Below are 26,248 nucleotides of genomic sequence, written 5' to 3' on the forward strand. Positions count from 1 at the left end.
TTGTCTTGATTTATAACTAGTACTGTGGTGTGTTTCTCATTGTCTTGATTTATAACTAGTACTGTGGTGTGTTTCTTATTGTCTTGATTCATAACTGGTACTGTTTCGTGTTTCTTATTGTCTTGATTTATAACTAGTACTGTGGCGTGTTTCTTATTGTCTTGATTTATAACTAGTGCTGTGGCGTGTTTCTTATTGTCTTGATTTATAACTAGTGTTGTGGCGTGTTTCTTATTGTCTTGATTTATGACTAGTACTGTGGCGTGTTTCTTATTGTCTTGATTTATAACTAGTACTGTGGCGTGTTTCTTATTGTCTTGATTTATAACTAGTGTTGTGGCGTGTTTCTTATTGTCTTGATTTATAACTGGTACTGTGGCGTGTTTCTTATTGTCTTGATTTATAACTAGTGTTGTGGCGTGTTTCTTATTGTCTTGATTTATAACTAGTACTGTGGCGTGTTTCTTAATGTCTTGATTTATAACTGGTACTGTGGCGTGTTTCTTATTGTCTTGATTTATAACTAGTACTGTGGCGTGTTTCTTATTGTCTTGATTTATAACTGGTACTGTGGCGTGTTTCTTATTGTCTTGATTTATAACTGGTACTGTGGCGTGTTTCTCATTGTCTTGATTTATAACTAGTACTGTGGTGTGTTTCTTATTGTCTTGATTTATAACTAGTACTGTGGTGTGTTTCTTATTGTCTTGATTTATAACTGGTACTCTTTCGTGTTTCTTATTGTCTTGATTTATAACTAGTACTGTGGCGTGTTTCTTATTGTCTTGATTTATAACTAGTACTGTGGCGTGTTTCTTATTGTCTTGATTTATAACTAGTACTGTGGTGTGTTTCTTATTGTCTTGATTTATAACTAGTACTGTGGCGTGTTTCTTATTGTTTTGATTTATAACTAGTACTGTGGCGTGTTTCTTATTGTCTTGATTTATAACTGGTACTGTGGCGTGTTTCTTATTGTCTTGATTTATAACTAGTGCTGTGGCGTGTTTCATATTGTCTTGATTTATAACTAGTGTTGTGGCGTTTTTCTTATTGTCTTGATTTATGACTAGTACTGTGGCGTGTTTCTTATTGTCTTGATTTATAACTAGTACTGTGGCGTGTTTCTTAGTGTCTTGATTTATAACTAGTGTTGTGGCGTGTTTCTTATTGTCTTGATTTATAACTGGTACTGTGGCGTGTTTCTTATTGTCTTGATTTATAACTAGTGTTGTGGCGTGTTTCTTATTGTCTTGATTTATAACTAGTACTGTGGCGTGTTTTTAATGTCTTGATTTATAACTGGTACTGTGGCGTGTTTCTTATTGTCTTGATTTATAACTAGTACTGTGGCGTGTTTCTTATTGTCTTGATTTATAACTGGTACTGTGGCGTGTTTCTTATTGTGTTGATTTATAACTGGTACTGTGGCGTGTTTCTTATTGTCTTGATTCATAACTGGTACTGTTTTGTGTTTCTTATTGTCTTGATTTATAACTAGTACTGTGGCGTGTTTCTTATTGTCTTGATTTATAACTAGTACTGTGGCGTGTTTCTTATTGTCTTGATTTATAACTAGTGTTGTGGCGTGTTTCTTATTGTCTTGATTTATAACTGGTACTGTGGCGTGTTTCTTATTGTCTTGATTTATAACTAGTGTTGTGGCGTGTTTCTTATTGTCTTGATTTATAACTAGTACTGTGGCGTGTTTCTTATTGTCTTGATTTATAACTAGTACTGTGGTGTGTTTCTCATTGTCTTGATTTATAACTAGTACTGTGGTGTGTTTCTTATTGTCTTGATTCATAACTGGTACTGTTTCGTGTTTCTTATTGTCTTGATTTATAACTAGTACTGTGGCGTGTTTCTTATTGTCTTGATTTATAACTAGTACTGTGGCGTGTTTCTTATTGTCTTGATTTATAACTGGTACTGTGGCGTGTTTCTTATTGTCTTGATTTATAACTAGTGCTGTGGCGTGTTTCATATTGTCTTGATTTATAACTAGTGTTGTGGCGTGTTTCTTATTGTCTTGATTTATGACTAGTACTGTGGCGTGTTTCTTATTGTCTTGATTTATAACTAGTACTGTGGCGTGTTTCTTAGTGTCTTGATTTATAACTAGTACTGTGGCGTGTTTCTTATTGTCTTGATTTATAACTGGTACTGTGGCGTGTTTCTTATTGTCTTGATTTATAACTAGTGTTGTGGCGTGTTTCTTATTGTCTTGATTTATAACTAGTACTGTGGCGTGTTTCTTAATGTCTTGATTTATAACTGGTACTGTGGCGTGTTTCTTATTGTCTTGATTTATAACTAGTACTGTGGCGTGTTTCTTATTGTCTTGATTTATAACTGGTACTGTGGCGTGTTTCTTATTGTCTTGATTTATAACTGGTACTGTGGCGTGTTTCTTATTGTCTTGATTTATAACTAGTACTGTGGTGTGTTTCTCATTGTCTTGATTTATAACTAGTACTGTGGTGTGTTTCTTATTGTCTTGATTCATAACTGGTACTGTTTCGTGTTTCTTATTGTCTTGATTTATAACTAGTACTGTGGCGTGTTTCTTATTGTCTTGATTTATAACTAGTACTGTGGCGTGTTTCTTATTGTCTTGATTTATAACTAGTACTGTGGTGTGTTTCTTATTGTCTTGATTTATAACTAGTACTGTGGCGTGTTTCTTATTGTTTTGATTTATAACTAGTACTGTGGCGTGTTTCTTATTGTCTTGATTTATAACTGGTACTGTGGCGTGTTTCTTATTGTCTTGATTTATAACTAGTGCTGTGGCGTGTTTCATATTGTCTTGATTTATAACTAGTGTTGTGGCGTGTTTCTTATTGTCTTGATTTATGACTAGTACTGTGGCGTGTTTCTTATTGTCTTGATTTATAACTAGTACTGTGGCGTGTTTCTTAGTGTCTTGATTTATAACTAGTGTTGTGGCGTGTTTCTTATTGTCTTGATTTATAACTGGTACTGTGGCGTGTTTCTTATTGTCTTGATTTATAACTAGTGTTGTGGCGTGTTTCTTATTGTTTTGATTTATAACTAGTACTGTGGCGTGTTTCTTAATGTCTTGATTTATAACTGGTACTGTGGCGTGTTTCTTATTGTCTTGATTTATAACTAGTACTGTGGCGTGTTTCTTATTGTCTTGATTTATAACTGGTACTGTGGCGTGTTTCTTATTGTCTTGATTTATAACTGGTACTGTGGCGTGTTTCTCATTGTCTTGATTTATAACTAGTACTGTGGTGTGTTTCTCATTGTCTTGATTTATAACTAGTACTGTGGTGTGTTTCTTATTGTCTTGATTCATAACTGGTACTCTTTCGTGTTTCTTATTGTCTTGATTTATAACTAGTACTGTGGCGTGTTTCTTATTGTCTTGATTTATAACTAGTACTGTGGCGTGTTTCTTATTGTCTTGATTTATAACTAGTACTGTGGTGTGTTTCTTATTGTCTTGATTTATAACTAGTACTGTGGCGTGTTTCTTATTGTTTTGATTTATAACTAGTACTGTGGCGTGTTTCTTATTGTCTTGATTTATAACTGGTACTGTGGCGTGTTTCTTATTGTCTTGATTTATAACTAGTACTGTGGTGTGTTTCTTATTGTCTTGATTTATAACTAGTGCTGTAGCGTGTTTCGTATTGTCTTGATTTATAACTGGTACTGTGGCGTGTTTCTTATTGTCTTGATTTATAACTAGTACTGTGGCGTGTTTCTTATTGTCTTGATTTATAACTAGTACTGTGGTGTGTTTCTTATTGTCTTGATTTATAACTAGTACTGTGGCGTGTTTCTTATTGTCTTGATTTATAACTAGTACTGTGGCGTGTTTCTTATTGTCTTGATTTATAACTGGTACTGTGGCGTGTTTCTTATTGTCTTGATTTATAACTAGTACTGTGGTGTGTTTCTTATTGTCTTGATTTATAACTAGTGCTGTGGCGTGTTTCTTATTGTCTTGATTTATAACTAGTACTGTGGCGTGTTTCTTATTGTCTTGATTTATAACTAGTACTGTGGCGTGTTTCTTATTGTCTTGATTTATAACTGGTACTGTGGCGTGTTTCTTATTGTCTTGATTTATAACTAGTACTGTGGTGTGTTTCTTATTGTCTTGATTTATAACTAGTGCTGTGGCGTGTTTCGTATTGTCTTGATTTATAACTGGTACTGTGGCGTGTTTCTTATTGTCTTGATTTATAACTGGTACTGTGGCGTGTTTCTTATTGTCTTGATTTATAACTGGTACTGTGGCGTGTTTCTTATTGTCTTGATTTATAACTGGTACTGTGGCGTGTTTCTTATTGTCTTGATTTATAACTGGTACTGTGGCGTGTTTCTTATTGTCTTGATTCATAACTGGTACTGTTTCGTGTTTCTTATTGTCTTGATTTATAACTAGTACTGTGGCGTGTTTCTTATTGTCTTGATTTATAACTAGTACTGTGGCGTGTTTCTTATTGTCTTGATTTATAACTAGTACTGTGGCGTGTTTCTTATTGTCTTGATTTATAACTAATACTGTGGCGTGTTTCTTATTGTCTTGATTTATAACTGGTACTGTGGCGTGTTTCTTATTGTCTTGATTTATAACTAGTACTGTGGTGTGTTTCTTATTGTCTTGATTTATAACTGGTACTGTGGCGTGTTTCTTATTGGTGCTAATAATGTGACGTAGTTTCTTTCATATTATGATAGGCTGAGAAAGAACTTAAGTTAATTGAAGATGCTTTCAATCAAATCAATAATAGAACAATGGGAGATTTTCCTTTGGTACTAGCAAGGTTGGTAAAATTCTGAATCACCTTCGAAATTTTATATATCTAGTAAATATAAAACCAACTTATAAGTAGAAGAAAGCTGTGTCTTTAGTGATGTAGATACTAGAAGAAAGATGTACCTTTAGTGATGTAGATACTAGAATAAGATGTACCTTTAGTGATGTAATTATTAGAAGAAAGATGTACCCTTAGTGATGTAGATACTAGAATAAGATGTACCTTTAGTGATGTAGATACTAGAATAAGATGTACCTTTAGTGATGTAATTAGTAGAAGAAAGATGAACCTTTAGTGATGTACCTGTTAGACGTAAGATTTACCATTAGTGATGTAATTACTAGAAGAAAGATGAACCTTTAGTGATGTACCTGTTAGACGTAAGATTTACCTTTAGTGATGTAATTACTGGAAGAAAGATGAACCTTTATTGATGTACCTGTTAGACGTAAGATTTACCTGTAGTGATGTAAGTACTAGAAGAAAGATGAACCTTTAGTGATGTAGATACTAGAATAAGATGTACCTTTAGTGATGTAATTACTAGAAGAAAGATGAACCTTTAGTGATGTACCTGTTAGACGTAAGATTTACCTTTAGTGATGTAGCTACTAGAAGAAAGACGAACGTTTAGTGATGTTGCTACTAGAATAAAACTGCGTGTTTAGTGATGTAGTTGCTGGAAGATAGCTGTACCTTAAGTTTGGTAGTTGAAGGAATAAAATCATTTGCTCATTTTTATAAGGGTTTGTTTGTTTTATTTTTTGAATTTCGCGCAAAGCTACTCGAGGGCTATCTGCGCTTTTAGATGTGGAGGGGACAAATGCAGTTATATATTATATCGTTTAGATATATTGGTGTTTAGTGTTTATATTTTGAGGCAACCTGAACGACACCTTTTGGTGCATATGTGCTAAATGGACATGTAAGACACCCCTAGGGCTTAGGAATTCAGGTCACATGTTCTAATTCAACACCCAAGAGATTTCGGGTTGAAGCATATCTGTCCCTTCTTTAGTACTGGTGCCCAGAGGGAATTAACCCTGCTGCCACAATTGCTTTGACTAGCTAAAAAGAACAAACGGTACTGACCGTCACTCTCATAACGCACCGAAATCTGACAGTGAAGAAAGTGTATTCGGCAGACTTATGGCTGAACGTTGTAATTTTTTATCCCAGTGTTTGCATTGAGTTTTATATACAACTCAAATATTTAAATTATTTTTTTACAGATAATAAGTGTTTTTAGTCCACTTTCCTTTAAATTTTAGAGTCCACCTAAGTATTTAAGAAGTTTAGTAATATTGTTTCAATCAGGCCAAGTGATTATTATATTCTCTCAGTGGTCATTATAAGTGTAGAATTCACTATTTTAGTGCCAAACCCGCATGTCTTATTTTCTTTCTTTCCCTAGTCGAGTGGACGCGGTAGTTCAGTGTATTGGTGGCATACTGGTAGCTTCGCAGGACATAACGAAGCAGTTGTTAAAGGTATTTATTTCCGATACATAATTAATTATCTGAGACATTATTCTTGTAAAACATGAAATACTGTACAGTAGTGAAACTATGTACTGAGATGCTCAACTTGGAAAATCGTACTAACAGCGTGGATGTTTGATGATAACTTTAAGCCTAAACTTGTGTAAAGGTCTAATTTCATTTTCTCTACTCCAGGTATACAATGTTGCTCATACCGTTGTGAAAGAACTTCCCCATCATACCCTGACCCTCCCTGTCGGGCCGAAGGATAATCACTTCCTAAGTCTTTATCCAACCAAATTCAGATATGTTCGACCACAGCAAGACAAAGACAAAACGAAATAAATTCCGATTGTATATAATTACAATGAAACTTTTATAGGATAAAATTTACATTTACATAGAAGCTGACCTGATTAAATAAGCACAATGCATCTATCTATATTATAAACACGAGTACATAAGGACATTAATATGGACATTAAAGTAATATTGTAATTTGAAATATTTAAAAGTCGATTGATGAATGTCAAAACAAATATTGGATATTTCAACCGATTATTGGTAAAATGAAAATAAAAATTTCACTGCGAACCGTGTACATTTTTTTTTGTTCACAATACATCAATTACAATTTTGTTTTTTTAACCAGCTCAGTTTAACAGTCTGCTATATTCAAAGAAAACATCTTTATCGTCCATGTGTCTTTGTGACGTCACAGTTTGTTGTTGTAGTATAGCACGTTGAATATTATAGACTTATCAATAATTACAACAACTACTGAGTTATTTTAAAATTGTCGTATTTTATATAATATTGCCCTAGTTAATATACGGTTTGGAATAAAATATAAGCAACATTTAGTAATTAATCTTTGAACTAGTAATTGAAAAGTTATGTGTTTGAAACTAACCTTCGCCTTGTAGTTGTGAGTTGTCGCAACTTCTAACGTTAAACTATACTGATTGTATCAGCCTAAATTTTAAATCTAAATCCGAGCAACAAATCATTCAGGTTTTCAGGAAACACCAAGCTCTAAACACATTTATTTCGTACAGAATACACACTAAACATAGTTTCATTGTCTGTAGCTACTTGTATACACACAAGGTATTAGCTAACGTTCGGATCTTGATCAAACCATCGAAACACGTTTGTCCATTAGTGTTTTCAGTCCTATTACTCATATATTAATAGTTACAAACACGTTTGTCTATTAGTGTTTTCAGTACTATTACTCATTATTTATTGTTACAAACGCGTTTGTCCATTAGTGTTTTCAATGCTATTACTCATATATTAATTGTTATAAACACGTTTGTCCATTAGTGTTTTCAGTGCTATTACTCATATATTAATAGTTACAAACACGTTTGTCCATTAGTGTTTTCAGTGCTATTACTCATATATTAATAGTTACAAACACGTTTGTCCATTAGTGTTTTCAATGCTATTACTCATATACTAATAGTTACAAACACGTTTGTCCATTAGTGTTTTCAATGCTATTACTCATATATTAATTGTTATAAACACGTTTGTCCATTAGTGTTTTCAGTGCTATTACTCATATATTAATAGTTACAAACACGTTTGTCCATTAGTGTTTTCAATGCTATTACTCATATATTAATTGTTATAAACACGTTTGTCCATTAGTGTTTTCAATGCTATTACTCATATATTAATTGTTATAAACACGTTTGTCCATTAGTGTTTTCAATGCTATTACTCATATATTAATTGTTATAAACACGTTTGTCCATTAGTGTTTTCAGTGCTATTACTCATATATTAATAGTTATAAACTCATATATTAATAGTTATAAACACGTTTGTCCATTAGTGTTTTCAGTGCTATTACGCATATATTAATAGTTATAAACACGTTTGTCCATTGGTGTTTTCAATGCTATTACTCATATATTAATAGTTACAAACACGTTTGTCCATTAGTGTTTTCAGTGCTATTACTCATATATTAATAGTTACAAACGCGTTTGTCCATTAGTGTTTTCAGTACGTTTGTCCATTTATTACTCATATATTAATAGTTACAAACGCGTTTGTCCATTAGTGTTTTCAATGCTATTACTCATATATTAATAGTTACAAACACGTTTGTCCATTAGTGTTTTCAGTGCTATTACTCATATATTAATAGTTACAAACGCGTTTGTCCATTAGTGTTTTTGTCGTCATTTTCCATATAGTTTAACTTTTAAACTTCAACTGTCCTAAGAGAAGAGAAACGAAGACAGATCGATTTCTGGTGCATGTTTGTGGTTAATATCTATCATTGTTTGTCGTTATTAATGTCTATCAAAGTTATCTAGATATCAATATTTCGTAACAATTATTTGTTCATCTCCATCCTCTGGACAGTAATATTATTGTACTTAGTCTTACAATGTTATATTTCCTAATAAAATCTTTTCGTTTCCCTAACGAGAACTAGCAGTGCACGGGGTCTTTATTGTTTTTTTTTTTGTCTGACAGTAAATCAATCGTTATAATGCACTATTGGACACGAACCAATCGGTGCGTAGAAATCTTCAGGCAAACATTACCACCAGGGGAAAGTCGAACGTCTTTCTATCAGCTGTCTGCTCCACTCTATTATACTTTACCTTCAGTACGTTTAGAAGTAAGAAGTATTGGAAGAGGGTGGCTGCTAACTGCGCTAGATAAACATTTTAGCTGTGACAGTAAGTGACTTTTTCGTGCTTTCCATTGTTTGATCTTTGAGGAAAAGAGTAATTATCTTCTCTCGCGACAAAACCTCTTCCTCCACTGTATGCGCTTCTATAACGAACCATGAGGCTCTATGGTACGGAACATGGCTGCCAAAAGAATCTCTAGCAAAATCGACGTAACAATTTTAAAGGTAAGATACACGTGTATTTTTGCCATTCCTACAAATATAACAATAGACAAAATACAGAGAAAGGATGGTCGTATATTTTAAACAAGGAGTAGGCTAATCAGTAGTTAGTACGTTATGAAAATAAAATCATACAATTACAGAAGAGAAGATCATAAAGAAACTAACAGAAAGTAGATTACAGACTAGGGTTAGTAAATATATAATAACCGACAAAACGTGCCTTACGAACTAGGGTTAGTAAATATATAATAACCGACAAAACGTGCCTTGCGAACTAGGGTTAGTAAATATATAATAATCAACAGAACGTGCATTACAGACAAGGGTTAGTAACTATATAATAACCGACAAAACGTGCCTTACGAACTAGGGTTAGTAAATATATAATAACCGACAAAACGTGCATTACAGAACTAGGGTTAGTAAATATATAATAACCGACAAAACGTGCCTTACGAACTAGGGTTAGTAAATATATAACAACCGACAAAACGTGCCTTACGAACTAGGGATAGTAAATATATAATAATCAACAGAACGTGCATTACAGACTAGGGTTAGTAACTATATAATAACGTACAGAACATGCATTGCAGACAAGTGTTGGTAAATATAGAATAACCAGCTGGTTGTACATTACAGACTAGGGTTAGTAAATATAGGACAACCAGCTGGGTTCTCCGCTGGTACAATAGTAAGTCTTCGAATTTACAACGCTAAAATCAGGGGTTCTATTCTCGTCGGTGGACTCAGCAGATAGCCAAATGTGGCTTTGCTATAAGAATACAAACACAAACAACCAGCTGGACGTACATTACATACTAGGGCTAGTAAATATAGAACAACCAACTGGACATAAAAAAGTAAAACAGTGCTACTGAGATTGTTGAAACGATCGAAGTAAAAGAGTGTTACTAATATTGTTGGAAGCATCCATTAAAAACTGTGCTTCTGAGATTGTTGGTAGGATCCATGTAAAACAGTGTTATTAAGATTGTTGGTAAAATCCAAATAAAACAGCGTTACAACAATTGTTGATAAGATCCAATTAAAATACTGTTACAAAGATTGTTGGAAGGATCCAAGTAAAACAGTATTACTGAGATTGTTGGTAAAATTCAAGTAAAATACTGTTACTTATATTATTGGTAGGATCCAAGTAAAACTGTATCACTACGATTGTGGGTACGATCCAAGTAAAACAATGTTATTGAAATTCTTGGTAGAATCCAAGTAAAATACTGTTACTTATATTATTGATAGGATCCAAGAAAAACAGTGTTACAAAGATTGTTGGTAAGATGCAAGTAAAACGGTATTATTAGGATGGCTAGTAGGATCCAAATAAAACAGTGCTAATAAAATTCTTGGTAGGATCCAAGTAAATCGGTGTTATTAAGATTGTTGTTAAATGCAAGTAAAACAGTATCAGTTAGATCTGGTAGAATCAAGTAAAATAATGTTACTAAGATTGTTGGTAGGATCCAAGTAAAACAATGTTACTACGATTATTGGTAGAGTACAAATAAAACAGTGTTACCAAGATTGTTGGTAGGATCTAAGTAAAACAATGTTACTACGATTATTGGTAGAGTCCAAATAAAACAGTGTTACTAAGATTGTTGGTAGGATCCAAGTAAAACAGTGTTACCAAGATTGTTTGAAGGATTCATGTTAAACATTGTTAGTGAGATTGTTGGTTATATTCAAGTAAAACAGTGTTTTTGATATTGTTGGTAAAATTCACATCAAATCAACTGTTGGTAAGATCCAAATAAAATAGTGTTACTGAGGTTGTTGATAGGATCCAAGTAAAACAGTATTACTAAGATTGTAGGTAGGATTCAAATAATACAGTTTTATTAGGATTTATAGCGTGATCCAATTAAAATTGTGTTACTAAGATTGTTTGTGGGATCCAAGTTAAACATAATTCCTGAGATTGTGGGTATGATCCAAGTAAGATAGTGTTACTGAGACTGTTGGTAGGACACAAGTAAAAGAGAGTTACTGAGATTGTTAGTAGGGTCCAAATGAAACAGTTTTACTGGGATTTTTGGAAAGATCCAACTAAAACATAATTCCAAAGATTGTGGGTATGATCCAAGTAAGATAGTGTTACTGAGATTGTTGGTAGGATCGAATTAAAACAGGGTTACTAATATAGCTGGTTAGATTCAAGTAGAACATTGTTATTGAGATTGTTGTTACGATCCAAGTGAAACAGTGTTAGTGAGATTGCTGGTAGGATGCTAATAAAACAGTGTTAATACTCTTGTTAGAAGGAATGTTTCTACGATTGGTTTTAGAATCCAAATAAAACAATGTTACTAATATTGTCAGTAGGATCCAAATTAAACAATATTATTAAAAGTGTTTGTAAACTAGTGATACTAAGATAGTAAGTGCGATCCAAGTAAAATAGTGATATTGAGATTGTTGGCAGAATCCACGTAAAGGATTGTTACTAACATTATTGGTAGATCGAAGTACAACATTGTTATTAAGATTGGTTTGTAGGATCCAAGTAAAACAGTGTTGCTAATATTGCTTTTCGGGTTCAAGTAAAACAGTGATACTGAGATTGTTGGTAGGATCCAAGTAAAACAATGTTGCTAATATTGCTTTTCGAGTTCAAGTAAAACAGTGATACTGAGATTGATGGTAGGAGCAAATAAAACAGTATTGCTAAGATTTTGGGTAGGTACCATGTAAAACAGTGTTACTAAGACTGTTGATAGGATGCAAGTAAATAATGTTATTAAGATTGTTTGTAGAATCCAAGAAAAACAGTGTTACTAAGGTTGTTGGTAGGATGCAAGTACAATAGTGTCACTGCGATAGTTGGCAGGATCTAAGAAAAGAGTTTTAATGAGATTGCTGGTAGGATGCAAGTAAGACAATGTTGCTACGATTGTGGTGAATATCCAAATAAAACATTGTTATTAATATTTTTTTAAATCCCAGTGAAACAGTGTCACTAAAATTGTAGGTTAGATCCAAGTAAAACAGTGTTACTGACATTGTTGTTAGGATCCAAATGAAACAGTGGTACAACGATTGTTTATTGAATCCAAAGAAATAGCTCTACTAAGATTGTTGGTAAGATCTAATTAAAACAGGGTTACTGAGATCGATGTTAGAATCAAGTAAAACAGTGTTACTGTGATTGTTGGTGGGATCCAAGTAAAACTGTTATTAAAATTGTTTGTAAGATCCAAATAAAAGTTTGTTACTTCGATTGTTGGTTGGATACAAATAATATAATGTTAATAAGATTGTTGTTAGGATCGAAGTAAAACAATGTTACTACGATTGTTGGTAGGATCCAAATGAAACAACGTTTCTATGATTTTTGGTAGCATCCAAGTAAAACTGTTACTAAGATTATTGGTAGAATCCAAGTAAAATAGTGTCTAAGATAGTTGGTAAGATGCAAATAAAACTGTATTTTGAAGATTTCTCGGAGGATCGAACTAAAATAGAGTCACTAAGATTATTGAATGGATCCATTTAAAACAGTGTTGGTGAGTTTGTTGATTAGATTCAAGTAAAATATTATTTTTCAGATTGTTGGTAAAATCCAAATGAAACTACAATTGTTGGTAGGATCCTAATAAGAGAGTGTTACTATGGTTGTTGGTAAATCCTAATAAAACAGTGTTACATAGATTGTTTATAGGATCTAAATAAAGTAGTGTTACTGAGATTGTTTTTGGGATGCAAGTAAAATGGTGTTACTAATATTGTAAGACAGTGTTACTAAGATTCTGGGTAGCATCCAAGTAAAACAGTATTTCTAAAATTGTTGGTAGGATCTAATTAAATTACTGTTACAATGATTGTTGGTAGAATCCAACCAAAATAGTATTACTCAGATTGTTGGTAAGATTCAACTAAAACAGTGTTACTGTGATTGTTGGAAGGATCCAAGTCAAATACTATTACTAATATTATTGGTAGGATGCAAGTTAAACAGTGTAACTATGATTGTTGGGTGGATCCAAGTAAAACAGTATTACTACAATTGTTAATATGATCCAATTGTTAATATGAAAAAAACAGTGTTATTAAAATTGTAACTAAGATTAAATTAAAACAGTGTCACTACGATTGTTTCTAGGATCGAAATAAGACAGTGTTTCTAAGATTGTTGCCAAGATCCAAGTAAAAAAGAGTTACTTATCTTGTTGTTAGGATCCAAATAAAACAGTATTACTGAGATTTTTCGTAGGATGCAAGTAATCAACTGTTACTAATATTGTTGGTAGGATCTAAGTAAAATAGTATTACTAAGATTGTTCGTAAGATCCAAGAATAACAGTGCTAATAGGATTGTGGGTAGGATCCAAATAAAACAATGTTGCTAAGTTTGTTTCCAAGTAAAATAGTGTTACTAAGATAGTTTACAAGATCCAAGTATAACATTGTAATTAAGATAGATAGTATGGTCGAAGTAAAACAGAGTCACTAAGGTTGTTTATATGATCCAAGTAATATAGTTATAGTGACCTTGTTGGTTTTATGCAAGTAAAATGGTATTAGTAAGTTTGTGGGTCGGATCTAAGATTAAGATTTTTGTAAGGATTAAAGTTAAAAAAATGTTTTTCAGATTGTTGGAAGGATCGAAGTAAAACGGTGTTATTAATATTGTTGGAAGGATCGAAGTAAAACGGTGTTATTAATATTGTTGGAAGGATCCATGTAAAATAGTGTTATGAGACTGTTGCTAGGATGCAAGTGAAAGAGTGTTACTAATATTGTTGGTAGTATGCAAGTGAAATAGTGTTACTAAGATTCTTGGCATAGAAAACAGTATCACTAAGATTGTTAGTAAGATCCAAGTAAAACAATGTTACTAATATTGTTGGTAGTATGCAAGTGAAACAGTGTTACTAAGATTCTTGGCATAGAAAACAGTATTACTAAGATTGTTGGTAAGATCCAAGTAAAACAATGTTACTAATATTGTTGGTAGTATGCAAGTGAAACAGTGTTACTACGATTATTGTTAGGATCGAAATAAAACAGTTACTAACATTGTTGGTAGGATCCAAGTAAAATAGTATTACAATGATTGTAGGTAGGATTTAATTAAAACAGTGTTACTAGGATTGTGGGTAGGAACCGAAGAAAACATTGTTATTAAGATTGTTGGTAGGATCGAAGTAAAACATTGTTATTAATTTTGTTGGTAGGATCACCTAAAATCGTGTTACTGAGATTATTGGTGGGATCCAAACAAAACAGTGTTACAAAGATTGTTTGAAGGATCTATGTAAAACTGTTACTGAGATTGTTGGTAAGATCCAAATAAAACAGGTTACTGAGACTGTTGGTAAGATGCAAGTGAAATAGTATTAGTAAGATTGCTGGTATGATCCATGTAAAACTTGGATTGTCTGTAAGATCTTATTAAAACAGTGAAATTGTTAGTAGGATACAAGTAAAACAATATGACTATGATTATTGGTAGGATCCAAATAAACCAGTGTTGCCTAGATTGTTGGTAGGATCGAAGTAAAACAGCATTACTAAGATTGTGGGTAGGAATCCAAGTAAAATAATGTTGCTACGATTTATATTCGGATCTAAATAAAACAGTGTTTTTAAGATTGTTTGTAAGATGCAAGTAGAAAACTATTACTACGATTGTTGGTATGATCAAAATGAAACAGTATTAGTGAGATTGTAGATAAGATGCAAGTATAACTGTATTACTAAGGTATCTGGTTGGATCCTAGTGAAAAAATTACGAATATTGTTGGTGGGAGTCATGTAAAGCAGTGTTACTAATGTTGTTGGTAGTATCCAAGTAAAATATTGTTATTAAGGTTGTTGGTAGGATCCAAGTAAAACAGTGCTACTAAGTTTTAGTAGGATGCAACTAAAACAATATTACTTAGATTGTATGTAGGATCAAAGTAAAATATTGTTTGTGTTATTGTGGGTAGGATCTGAGTAAACAGTGTAACAAAGATTGTTGAAAGGATCCAAGTAAAACAGTGTTAGTTAGATTGCTTGCAGGATTCAAGTAGAACAATGTTGCTATGATTGTTGGTAGGATCCAAGTAAAATTGTGTGACTATGATTGTTGGTACGATCCAAGTACAACAGTTTTACCAAGGTTTTAGGTAGAATCCACGTAAAATAGTGTTAGTGACATTGTGTGTAGGTTCCAAGTGAAACAGTGTTCCTAACACTGTTAGTGGGATCAGAAGTAACACATTGTTATTAAATTGTTAGTGGGATCCCACTAAAATAGTTTTAGCAGGATTGTTGGTAGGATTCTAGTAAAATTGTGTTACTAAGATTGTGGGTAGGAATCGAATTAAAACAATGTTGCTATGATTCTTGGTAGAATTTAGATAAAACAGTGTTACTAAGATTGTTGGGAGGATCCAAGCAAAACAGTGCTACTAAAATTTTTGGTAAGATGCAAGTAGTAAAGTATTACTAAGATTGTTGGTAGGATCCAAATAGAACAGTATTACTAAGATTGCTTGTAGGATCCAAATAGAACACTATTACTAAGATTGTTGGTAGGATCCAAATAGAACAGTATTACTAAGATTGCTTGTAGGATCCTTGTAAATAGTGTTACTACGATTGTTGGTAGGATCCAAGTAAAACAGTGTTAGTAATATTGTTGGTAGGATCCAAATAAAATATTTATATTAATGTTGTTGGTAGGATCCAACTAAAACAGCTTTACTAAGATTGTGGGTAGGATCCGAGTGAAACAATGTTACTAAACTTGTTGGTAGGATCTAAGTAGTCCAGCTGTAGTCCATGTAGTCGAACAGGAATGGTAGTCTAGTAGTATCCTGTACAGGTCCACTCTGTTAATGTCCATGTGATGTAAGACGTAACCTGATAATTTTGAAAACTGAGATTATGTACATAATATTGTGAGCAATCAGTGGAGTTAAGAGACAAAAATAGTTTATTAACAAATACTTATCACTTGTTCATCCTGTCTTTCATAAAAGCCTGAAATGAAATATGTGTTCAGACCAGAAAGTGTAGCCTGACAATTAATTTTAAAGATAGGTTAATGCTCTTGAGGATAGTATCAGATAGTTGGTTGGATCCAAGTAGTCTAGCTGAAGACCATGTAGTGAACTAGGAATATTAGCTACTACCATGTGCAAGTCCACTCTGAACGATGAACAATTGGTTATTTTTATATTTTATTATTTCGTTACGTTAGGCAGTTGTATATTTTATTATATTAGAATGTCTTCAGTGTTAGAAAGCTGGGGGTATTTGGATAACCAACGGTAGTAGAATTATCGAGTATCCCTGGACATTAACAAAAATAACTAATAGAGTATCCCTGGACATTAACAAAAATAACTAGAATTTTTCCTCTGGATTGTACTGCAAATAACATTGAAATCTAGTTTATCGTACGACTAGGCAAGATGATGATCTCTTCCATGTGGACAGTTATGCTTGTTAGGGCAGTTAGTTATAGGACAAGAGTTGTAGATGAAACATGTTTTACATCGAAGTGACTCTTTAGGTAGTGACCCAAAATTCTCAACTCGATGTAGTTGGAAAACATTACCCACAACTTCAGTATTATTGGTGGGAATCTTCATCTTGTTTATTGTGAGTTCCGCCATTACAAAACACCACACCCACATTTCATCATTATACTAGGCCTTCTCTTATTTCTATTGCCCACGATGAAATTCACAAAGACTGGTGTAACTGTGCGACAAGTCTTAAATAGAACCTATTTATCTTTAATATTTTAATTGACTTATCTGGTTGAATAACTAACTAGTTTGGTGTATCGGTTAATAGGATTGTTTCTGATGATTGTGTGATTTATCTATAAAAGTCTAATTTAATATTTTAATTGACTTATCTGGTTGAATAACAAACTCACTTGGTGTGTCGGTTAATAGACTTGTTTCTGATGATTTATCTGTAAAAGTCTAGTTTATTTTATCGCCCTTACGTCTTTCACTTTATTTATTCAATGATACAGTTTGAAAACTAATAGACATTTCAAACATTGTAGTATATACTCCACCACTAAATGGTTTCTCCATTTGGGGTTAGTGAAGAGAGGTAGAAACTATCGAAAACCATCTTACTGAGTCGTAGACTAAATAACAGATTTGGTTTCACTTAGTTTTCATGCTATTACTTCATCTACTGACTTTAATAATAATTTAATCAATTATGTTGGTGCTAACGCAATCACTGGCCATGGTGTAGGACATTTTGAAAATTTCTACATAAGGCAGAAACACTTTCTACTTTCTGGGCCAACACAACCCCAGAAGTTTCCTAGTTACTACAGCTGTTTGGTATTGGTTATATCACCCGTCCAAGACGTTAATCTGATATAATAGTTAACAGTTTTACTTCTTGATATTAATTCTATTGATCTCTATGTTTTGTTTTGTTTTCAGATAGTCTCTCTCTAACCTTACAATGGCCCGATCTTTATCAGAAGACTCGGAATGTCTGTCCCTTGTTACTCGAGAAGCCCCCGCTCCTAGCTCCTACACCGAGGAGCTAGACCGATCTGAAGTGGACCCTCATGCAGTTCTTAAGGAGACGGACTATGTGAACGTCGATGTGTCAGTTTTATCTCAGTTCCACGAAGATGCCATTTCGCAGGTAAATATGAAACAACCAATCAAATAATAATAACTATGTTGTTTATCATCACTTCATGTGAACATCTGTACTTCTTACGGTACATTAGCTAGTTGTACATTTCATTATGTCGTTACACTAGCTAGTTGTATATTTCATTATGTCGTTATACTAGCTAGTTGTACATTTCATTATGTCGTTACACTAGCTAGTTGTATATTTCATTATGTCGTTACACTAGCTAGTTGTACATTTCTATTATGTCGTTATACTAGCTAGTTGTACATTTCATTATGTCGTTACACTAGCTAGTTGTATTCATTATGTCGTTACACTAGCTAGTTGTACATTTCATTATGTCGTTACACTAGCTAGTTGTATATTTCATTATGTCGTTACACTATATTAGTTGTATATTTCATTATGTCGTTACACTAGCTAGTTCTATATTTCATTATGTCGTTACACTAGCTAGTTGTATATTTCATTATTTCGTTACACTAGTTAGTTGTATATTTCATTATTTCGTTACACTAGTTAGTTGTATATTTCATAATTTCGTTACACTAGCTAGTTGTATATGTCATTATTTCGTTATAATGATTGGTATTGTATTTCATTACTTTGTTAAACTGACTGGTTGTTTATTTCATTATTTCGTTACATTTACTGGTTGTATATTTTATTATTTTGTTACATTTACTGGTTGTATATTTTATTATTTTGTTACATTTACTGATTGTATATTTCATTATTTCGTTACATTTACTGGTTGTATATTTTATTATTTTGTTACATTTACTGGTTGTATATTTCATTATTTCGTTACACTGAGGGGCTGAATATTTCATTATTTCGTTACATTAGCTAGTTGTATATTTCATTATTTCGTTACGCTGTCTCGTTGTATATTTTAACACTAGCATAATTTGAGGTGAGCTGTAGAAACTATAATTTGAGGTGAGCTGGAGAAACAACTGTAATTTGAGGTGAGCTGTAGAAATAACTATAATTTGAGGTGAGCTGTAGAAATAACTGTAATTTGAGGTGAGCTGTAGAAATAACTATAATTTGAGGTGAGCTGTAGAAATAACTGTAATTTGAGGTGAGGTGTAAAAAACTAATTTGAAGTTAGCTGTTGAAACAACTGTACTTTTAAGTGAGCTGTTATAACAGCTGTAATTATATGAGCCGTAGAAACAACTGTAATTTCAAGTGAGCTCTGGAAACAACTGTAATTTTAGGTAAAGTGTAGAAACCACTGTAATTGAGTTGAGCTGTAGAAACCACTGTAATTGAGGTGAGATGTAGAAACCACTGTAATTGAAGTGAGATGTAGAAACCACTGTAATTGAGGTGAGATGTAGAAACCACTGTAATTGAGGTGAGATGTGAGAAACCACTGTAATTGAGGTGAGCTGTAGAAACCACTGTAATTGAGGTGAGATGTAGAAACCACTGTAATTGAAGTGAGATGTAGAAACCACTGTAATTGAGGTGAGATGTAGAAACCACTGTAATTGAGGTGACATGTAGAAACCACTGTAATTGAGGTGAGCTGTAGAAACCACTGTAATTGAAGTGAGATGTAGAAACCACTGTAATTGAGGTGAGCTGTAGAAACCACTGTATTTGAGGTGAGATGTAGAAATGTAATTTTCTGATGTTTAAAACTTTGTTTCCAAGTGAGTAGTTGAACAGTTAATCCTCTGGTGTGCATCATGATATACAAGGAAAGCACATCCATATGTTCTCAAGCTTCCAGGTAACAGTCGAAATAAACCGTGTTATTTTTTATCCTATATTCAATATTGTTACTTCTAAGTAACGTTTACAACTTACCTAAATATATTTCACAAAAGAAGTTTTTTTTTCAGCTTGCTTACTTCTCTTTGTTGGGTTTTGGTCTTTTAGACCAGGGAGGGTCAGGTTCGCTTGGGCCTTTTCCTTCCGTCTGTTGTATTAATTTGTGTTGATGGTATTACATGAGGGTCGAAGTAAACTACACTTGCTCCAATGGGCAAATGTCCATGTACGTATCGCTTCTTTAATCAGTAACATTCGTCATGAAAATAAAACCCTTTCTTAAGTGTTGAAATATTGACGTGACACTGATGTAGACTTTGTGGTTTAGTTATTGGTGGCCTAATTAAATGTATATTCCTACGATAAATATTAACAGAGGAGAGGTACTTAGGTCCATTTTCATTGTGTATGTAGTATTACTTCACATGCAATCGTATTTTGCCAATTTTTGTGAAAGTAATGTGGAGAGTTATGCCGGGGTCTATCGGCAGTAGTTTGTATATTTGTATATTACTTTTGATGAGGTACTGCCAGAGACTTTGTATGCTGTAGTAATTATTGAGTTTTGATTGTATTTTGTACTATGATTGACCATGCATATTCTATTTTTGGTCTTATGAATGTTTAGTTGATTTTAATTATATTGTGTGGTAAGTTTCCTTGGTTTTACCGTTTAAACTTGCATAATTTGTACGTTTCCAAGTTCTGGTAAGTATATTATTTGTGTGTTTAAATCACATTAGCTTCGTTAAACCTATGAATTTTACTGAAGATGATATTGCACTATAGATCTAATTTAAGTAATTCAGACAAAACGTTTCCCGCCGTATTTTCATAATGTGTTCAGTAAAAACAAATAAGTTATAATGATAAAATGCGGGGTTTAGTCCCTGTGGTGGGCACAGCACGGATAGCCTACTGTACAATTTGTACTCAAACAAACATGTTTTTAACAACGTTTGTTTGTTTGTTTTAAATTTCGCGCAAAGCTACACAAGGGCTATCTGCGCTAGCCGTCCCTAATTTAACAGTTTAAGACTAGAGGGAAGGCAGCTGGTCATCACCATCCACCGCCAACTCATAGACTACTGTTTGACCAACGATTAGTGGGATTGACTGTTACATTATAACGCTCCCACAGCTGAAAGGGCGAGCATGATTGGCGTGACGGGGATTCGAATCTGCGACCCTCAGATTACGAATTGTGTGCCTTAACCATCTGGCCATATCGAGAATATTTGGATAATATCAAAACCACTCAATAAATGGTTTTGTTAAATCATCAATTAGTTGTCTGTGTTATTTTTTAACTTTACTATTAACAGGAACTATTTTCAGAATTCAGTTAAATTCTATGTGTATCTCTTGACATACTCTAATGGGTTTAACTTAGCGTCTATTGTAAGAAAAATATTGGTTTTAAAGATAATTTGTTGAAACGGAGAATCGATAATATATTAATTTTACAAACACTGTGTAAACGGAAAAGATCGCTTTGTTGCTGGATGACATAGCCAGTCATTTTCTCCTTTGGTTCACTGTTCATACCAGCAGTCACGTACAAGTGATGCCACAAAGGTCACAATATTTATCTGAGATAGTCATTATAGTAAGGCATCCTACGTAAATTTGTTTTATTGTTGTTGGCTTTCATTTTCATTTATGTACATAAGTCGGAGTTATAATTCTTTCCAATAATCAAATTACAGTTCATTCATAAAAAGATATCTTAATTTTACAAATAACCCCCTCGGACAATATTCATACTAAAACACTACTGCATTAGAATATTTCCCGCTACCAAAATGGACAAAAAAATTAGAATAAACAAGAAGACATTGTGGGTAAAGATAGTGCAAAATAAACACGTAATAATTTATATGATACAAGAACTTATAATAACAATTAACTGATATGTTAGGGCTTGTCAAATGTTTCAAATCTATTTCACTTTTTGGTTAGCATCACGTATGGACTGTAGAATATTTGTGTTGGATAGCCATCTTTTTAATTTATCATATACTTTTGAGACACGAATTAACAACAGATTAAACACGTGTTTGAGAGTAGTTTTGAATTTCAACATCTATTTAAATATCTTCAATTCCAGAATTGTATAGATTATGGAATATTTTGGTATTTGTTACAAATAGGCTTAAGTGGTTCATAATTTACGTTCGATCTCACATAAATAAGCAGTATGTTTTAATAGCTTTTCTGAAACCTTCAAATTCTCACGGTAATCATCTTTTTGTTTTCTCCGGTCATCTATTTAGGCAGGTTTCGGGAGGTTCCAGTGGTTGATGTTTTTTGTCACTGGATTAGGCCTAGCGGCAGATTCCATAGAAATTTTAGCTATCGCATACATACTTCCCAGCGCTGAGCAGGACCTCTGTATGGATTCTAGCCAAAAGGGGTGGTTGGGTAAGTGAGCAATTTTTATATCACAATAATTGAAATATATCTAGTATTAATTTTGTAATAGGTATTTAAAGTTTTCTAGACATTATTAAATAAAGTGTTCATATAGATGTGTACGTGTTTAGTTAGCGCGTGACTGTTTGTTGATCTTTCCTTCATCAAGATTGAAACATATGAAATGATAACACCAAATATTCTAGGGTGTAATTGTTCAGTAATAATAAAGGTGCTTACTAAAATTAGAATATCTGATAGATGTAGTCACTTGATAATATTAGAATATATGGTAGGTATTGTGACTGGACAATATCAGGATATATACCAGATATAATCACTTGATAATATTAGAATATGAGGTAGATATAGTCATTGGCCAATATTAAGATATATTGTAGATATAGTCACTGAACAAACCAGTTTCCCATGTATATATTCCTGTATAGTGCTCTAGTATATATATTCATGTATGGTTCCTCTGATATATATTCCTGTACAGTCCCCTTGTTTATATTCCTGTACAGTCCCCTAATATACATTCCTGTACTGGTCCTCTGGTATATATACCTGTACAGTCCCATGGTATATATTCCTGTTCTGATTTCCTGGTATACAGTGGAACCCCTCTAAGCAGCCACCCCTCAGATTCGGCCACCCCTTGAAAGCGGTCATTCAATCACAGTTCCTTTTTTTGTTTACATAATCCCTAATTATATACAGTGGAGCCCCTCTAATCAGGCCAGTTTGTCTCAGTCCCGAAGGTGTCTGCTTTAAAGGGTTCCACTGTATTTTACTGTACAGTCCCCTAGTTTGTATTCCTCATAAACCACACTCAAAGGACTGGCAGTTAATAAACATCTTTGAACTTGAACCTAAAATAAAACTGAGTTATCTATATTATGTTGTACAGTTTTTAACGTCGTTGTGTGAGATATTTATTATTATTTTGTTCATGTTTGGATTGTGTTTTGAAGTTTCAGAAGTTTGTAATATGTGAAGAAATAATATGAAAGTACATTTCAAACAAACATTATTTCTTTATAAGTTACAAGTTCACGATGTTCTCTGACTTATTTTCAACTTTAATACCAAGTTCTAACACTGAAAAACAACCTAATTTCAAAGGTTAGATTTCTAAGATAATATCTAATCACTGAATGAAATTGCTATCCATGTAAAAACAATACGGATTCAAACAGAAATTAGACTTTTGTCTAATAAAACTGTATGTTATCAAACCTATATATACTTGATGACGAGAAACCCACTTGAAATAAAAAAATATATCTCAGAACGGCTGGTATGGGTATTAACGTTGTTCTCTCCTTATCAATAAAAGTGTCAATACCCATACCAGCCGTTCTGAGATATATAAAAAAATATGGAATTGCAGAGAAGAAAGACAATATTTTCCTTTAAAATAACGTTCAAGGAAATCCTTAAAGTATCCCTAATACGAAATTAGAAATATTACCGCTACTTCACAACAATGAAAACGATTGTAAATCCAACAGTAGCTTCTCGCGCTCAGTCTAAATTGTTTGTTTTGTTTTTTGAATTTCGCACAAAGCTACTCGAGGGCTATCTGTGCTAGCCGTCCCTAATTTAGCAGTGTAAGACTAGAGGGCAGGCAGCTAGTCATCACCACCCACCTCCAACTCTTGGGCTACTCTTTTACCAACGAATAGTGGGATTGACCGTCACTTATAACGACCCCACGGCTGAAAGGGCGAGCATGTTTGGTGCGACGGGGATGCGAACCCGCGACCCTCAGATTGCGAGTGGCACGCCTTAACACGCTTGGCCATGCCGGGCCCAGTCTAAATTATTCGAAATCAAAGTTTGCGTGAGATAATATTTCACATCTAATCATCTTTATCCATAACTTCTGATTGTTCTTCACAATTTAACTTTCAAACAACTTGTGTTGGCTGCTAAGCGATAGTGCTAATATCAATATAAAAAAAAAAAAAAACTTCCTAAAATGCATTCCGCTTAAATATAATTGTTTAATGAGCCATTTCGCCTTTTCTTTTTTAACCCAGAGAAAACCGATACGATAGCTTATCTAATTTAGTCAACCACGTAAACCAACAGCCGTAAAAAATAGGCCTGCTAATTTAAAGTGTTTATATATTATATTACATACACACACATAATAATCACTAGAACTACATTTATCTCTAAAAATAACCATTGTAATTGTATTGTTGTTATAGAACTACAGTAGTTTTCATAATCTGTAATATCAGTTTTAAACATCAGTTACAAGTTTCTCAATGCACCATAATAAAACAATTAGTTTCCAAAATACAATACTCATTATTACCACCAGAGGGATATATTACAATAATATTACGAAACTTTACATAAAATAATTATTGTTGCTGTTGTTTGTTGAGTTAAGCACAAAGCTTCACAGTGGGCTATCTGTGGTATCGAAATTCGGATTTTAGCGAATTAAGTTCCCAGACGTACCGATGAGCCACTGGGGGTGGGCTAAAATAATTAACCCTAAATCTAATTCATAATTATTCTTATGTGATTCAGATAGATTAGTAGTATAATGTCAAACATCAGATTCAACTCGTAATGATCTCAGTAGGGCTCAGAAGATCAAAGGATGAAATTGTGAGTTCCAGGAGAATTTTACTCCTGGTTCAGATAGATTAGCAGGTTAATATCTAACTCGTAAATGATTTTGTAGGTGGTATTTCGTTTGTTGGAATGATGATTGGAGGCTTGGTTTGGGGCAGTTTGGCAGATAAGATCGGACGTCGACGAACTTTGTTATCATCGCTCACCACAAATGCAGTGTTTTCTATAATCACGGCGTTTATGCCCACCTATGGTCTTTTCATGGTGACACGGCTTTGCAGTGGCATTGGGTAAGTTTTTTCTAAATAGCAAGTGTACGTGAATGTCCTACTGAAAGAAAATGTTTGTATTCTGAGGCAAGGTTTAAAAAACATAACATACTTTTACCTGGCAGTATTTGAGCAATACATGAATCTTTGGAATTATCTGAAAACAATAAAATATAAAATCAAGTTTAAATATTTTGCCAGAAATTTAAAAAGCTTTATAGACGTTTTTACTTTAGCATCCAATGTGCAAAATATCCAACACAGCATTAATTTTACGTTGTCTTCTATAGGAAATTAGGCTGAGATTAGAAGAGATCTGTAAATTACACTTAGTTTAGAAGTACAGACGGAGAGATGGTGAATTAGACCTAATTAAAAATATGGTGATAAACTAGGTTTAATTAAAGAGAGTGTTGGGTTAACTGGGTTTAATTAAAGAGAGTGTTGGGTTAACTGGGTTTAATTAAAGAGAGTGGTGGGTTACCTAGATTTAATTAAAGAGAGTGATGGGTAAGCTGGGTTTAATTAAAGAGATGTGGTGGGTAAACTGGGTTTAAGAGAAAGTATGGTAAACTGGGTTTAATTAAAGAGAATGGTGGGTTAACTGGGATTTAAGGTTAAAGAGAGTGGTGGGTTACCTGGATTTAATTAAAGAGAGAGAGTGGTGGGTAAGCTGGGTTTAATTAAAGAAAGTGGTGTTAAGCTGAGTTTAAGTAAAGAGAGAATGGTGGAGTAAGCTGGGTTTAATTAAAAGGTGGGTAGGCTAGGTTTAATTAAAGAAAATGGTGGGTAAGCTAGGTTTAATTAAAGAGAATGGTGGGTAAGCTAGGTTTAATTAAAGAGAGTGGTGGGTAAACTGGGTTTAATTAAAGAGAGTGGTGGGTAAGCTAGGTTTAATTAAAGAGTGGTGAGGTAAGTGGGTTTAATTAACAGAGAATGGTGGGTAAGCTAGGTTTAATTAAAGAGAATGGTGGGTAAGCTAGGTTTAATTAAAGAGAATGGTGGGTAAGCTAGGTTTAATTAAAGAGAGTGGTGGGTAAACTGGGTTTAATTAAAGAGAGTGGTTGGTAAAATGGGCTTCCTTTAGGAGAGTGGCTATAAATGATCATATCAATGATCTATACGTCGTAAGAGCTGTAGTCTGTAACAAGATAACACTTATAATCAGTAAATAAGTTCAAAAATTAAAATATATATAACTTGTTTTGTTACTACAATCAAGAACAAATATATTCCAGACTAAATCAGAAAGTATCAATTTTTAAACTTTAAATTATCAACAGATCGAAATGACTCAACGTAGCCTGTTTTGTTTCCTTCGAAGTTGGCTACAAGGTAGACTGCAGCTGACGACGTAACCATTAA

The 26,248-nt window shown here is 33.3% G+C and overlaps 1 protein-coding gene across 1 annotated transcript; it reads left to right on the top strand.

The window, feature by feature from the left end:
- The first annotated feature begins 8,898 nt into the window (after positions 1-8,898).
- On the top strand, positions 8,899-24,908 carry LOC143242355 (synaptic vesicle glycoprotein 2C-like). The gene is made up of 4 exons (XM_076485711.1): positions 8,899-9,170; positions 17,603-17,813; positions 21,875-22,022; positions 24,724-24,908. Exons 2-4 carry the CDS (start codon positions 17,625-17,627, stop codon positions 24,906-24,908), a joined length of 522 nt encoding a protein of 173 aa, XP_076341826.1. The 5' UTR covers positions 8,899-9,170; positions 17,603-17,624.
- The last annotated feature ends 1,340 nt before the right edge of the window (positions 24,909-26,248 follow it).

Source organism: Tachypleus tridentatus, unplaced genomic scaffold (assembly GCF_004210375.1).
Source record: "Tachypleus tridentatus isolate NWPU-2018 unplaced genomic scaffold, ASM421037v1 Hic_cluster_2, whole genome shotgun sequence".
Taxonomy (NCBI): Eukaryota; Metazoa; Arthropoda; class Merostomata; order Xiphosura; family Limulidae; genus Tachypleus; species Tachypleus tridentatus.

What these genes read in the sequence shown, in the direction of transcription:
- LOC143242355 (XM_076485711.1), top strand. Translation starts at nt 17,625, where the DNA reads ATGGCCCGATCTTTATCAGAAGACTCGGAATGTCTGTCCCTTGTTACT. An exon ending in ACGAAGATGCCATTTCGCAG is followed by an intron (nt 17,814 to 21,874) that starts GTAAATATGAAA and finishes TCATCTATTTAG; the next exon opens with GCAGGTTTCGGGAGGTTCCA. An exon ending in TAGCCAAAAGGGGTGGTTGG is followed by an intron (nt 22,023 to 24,723) that starts GTAAGTGAGCAA and finishes ATGATTTTGTAG; the next exon opens with GTGGTATTTCGTTTGTTGGA.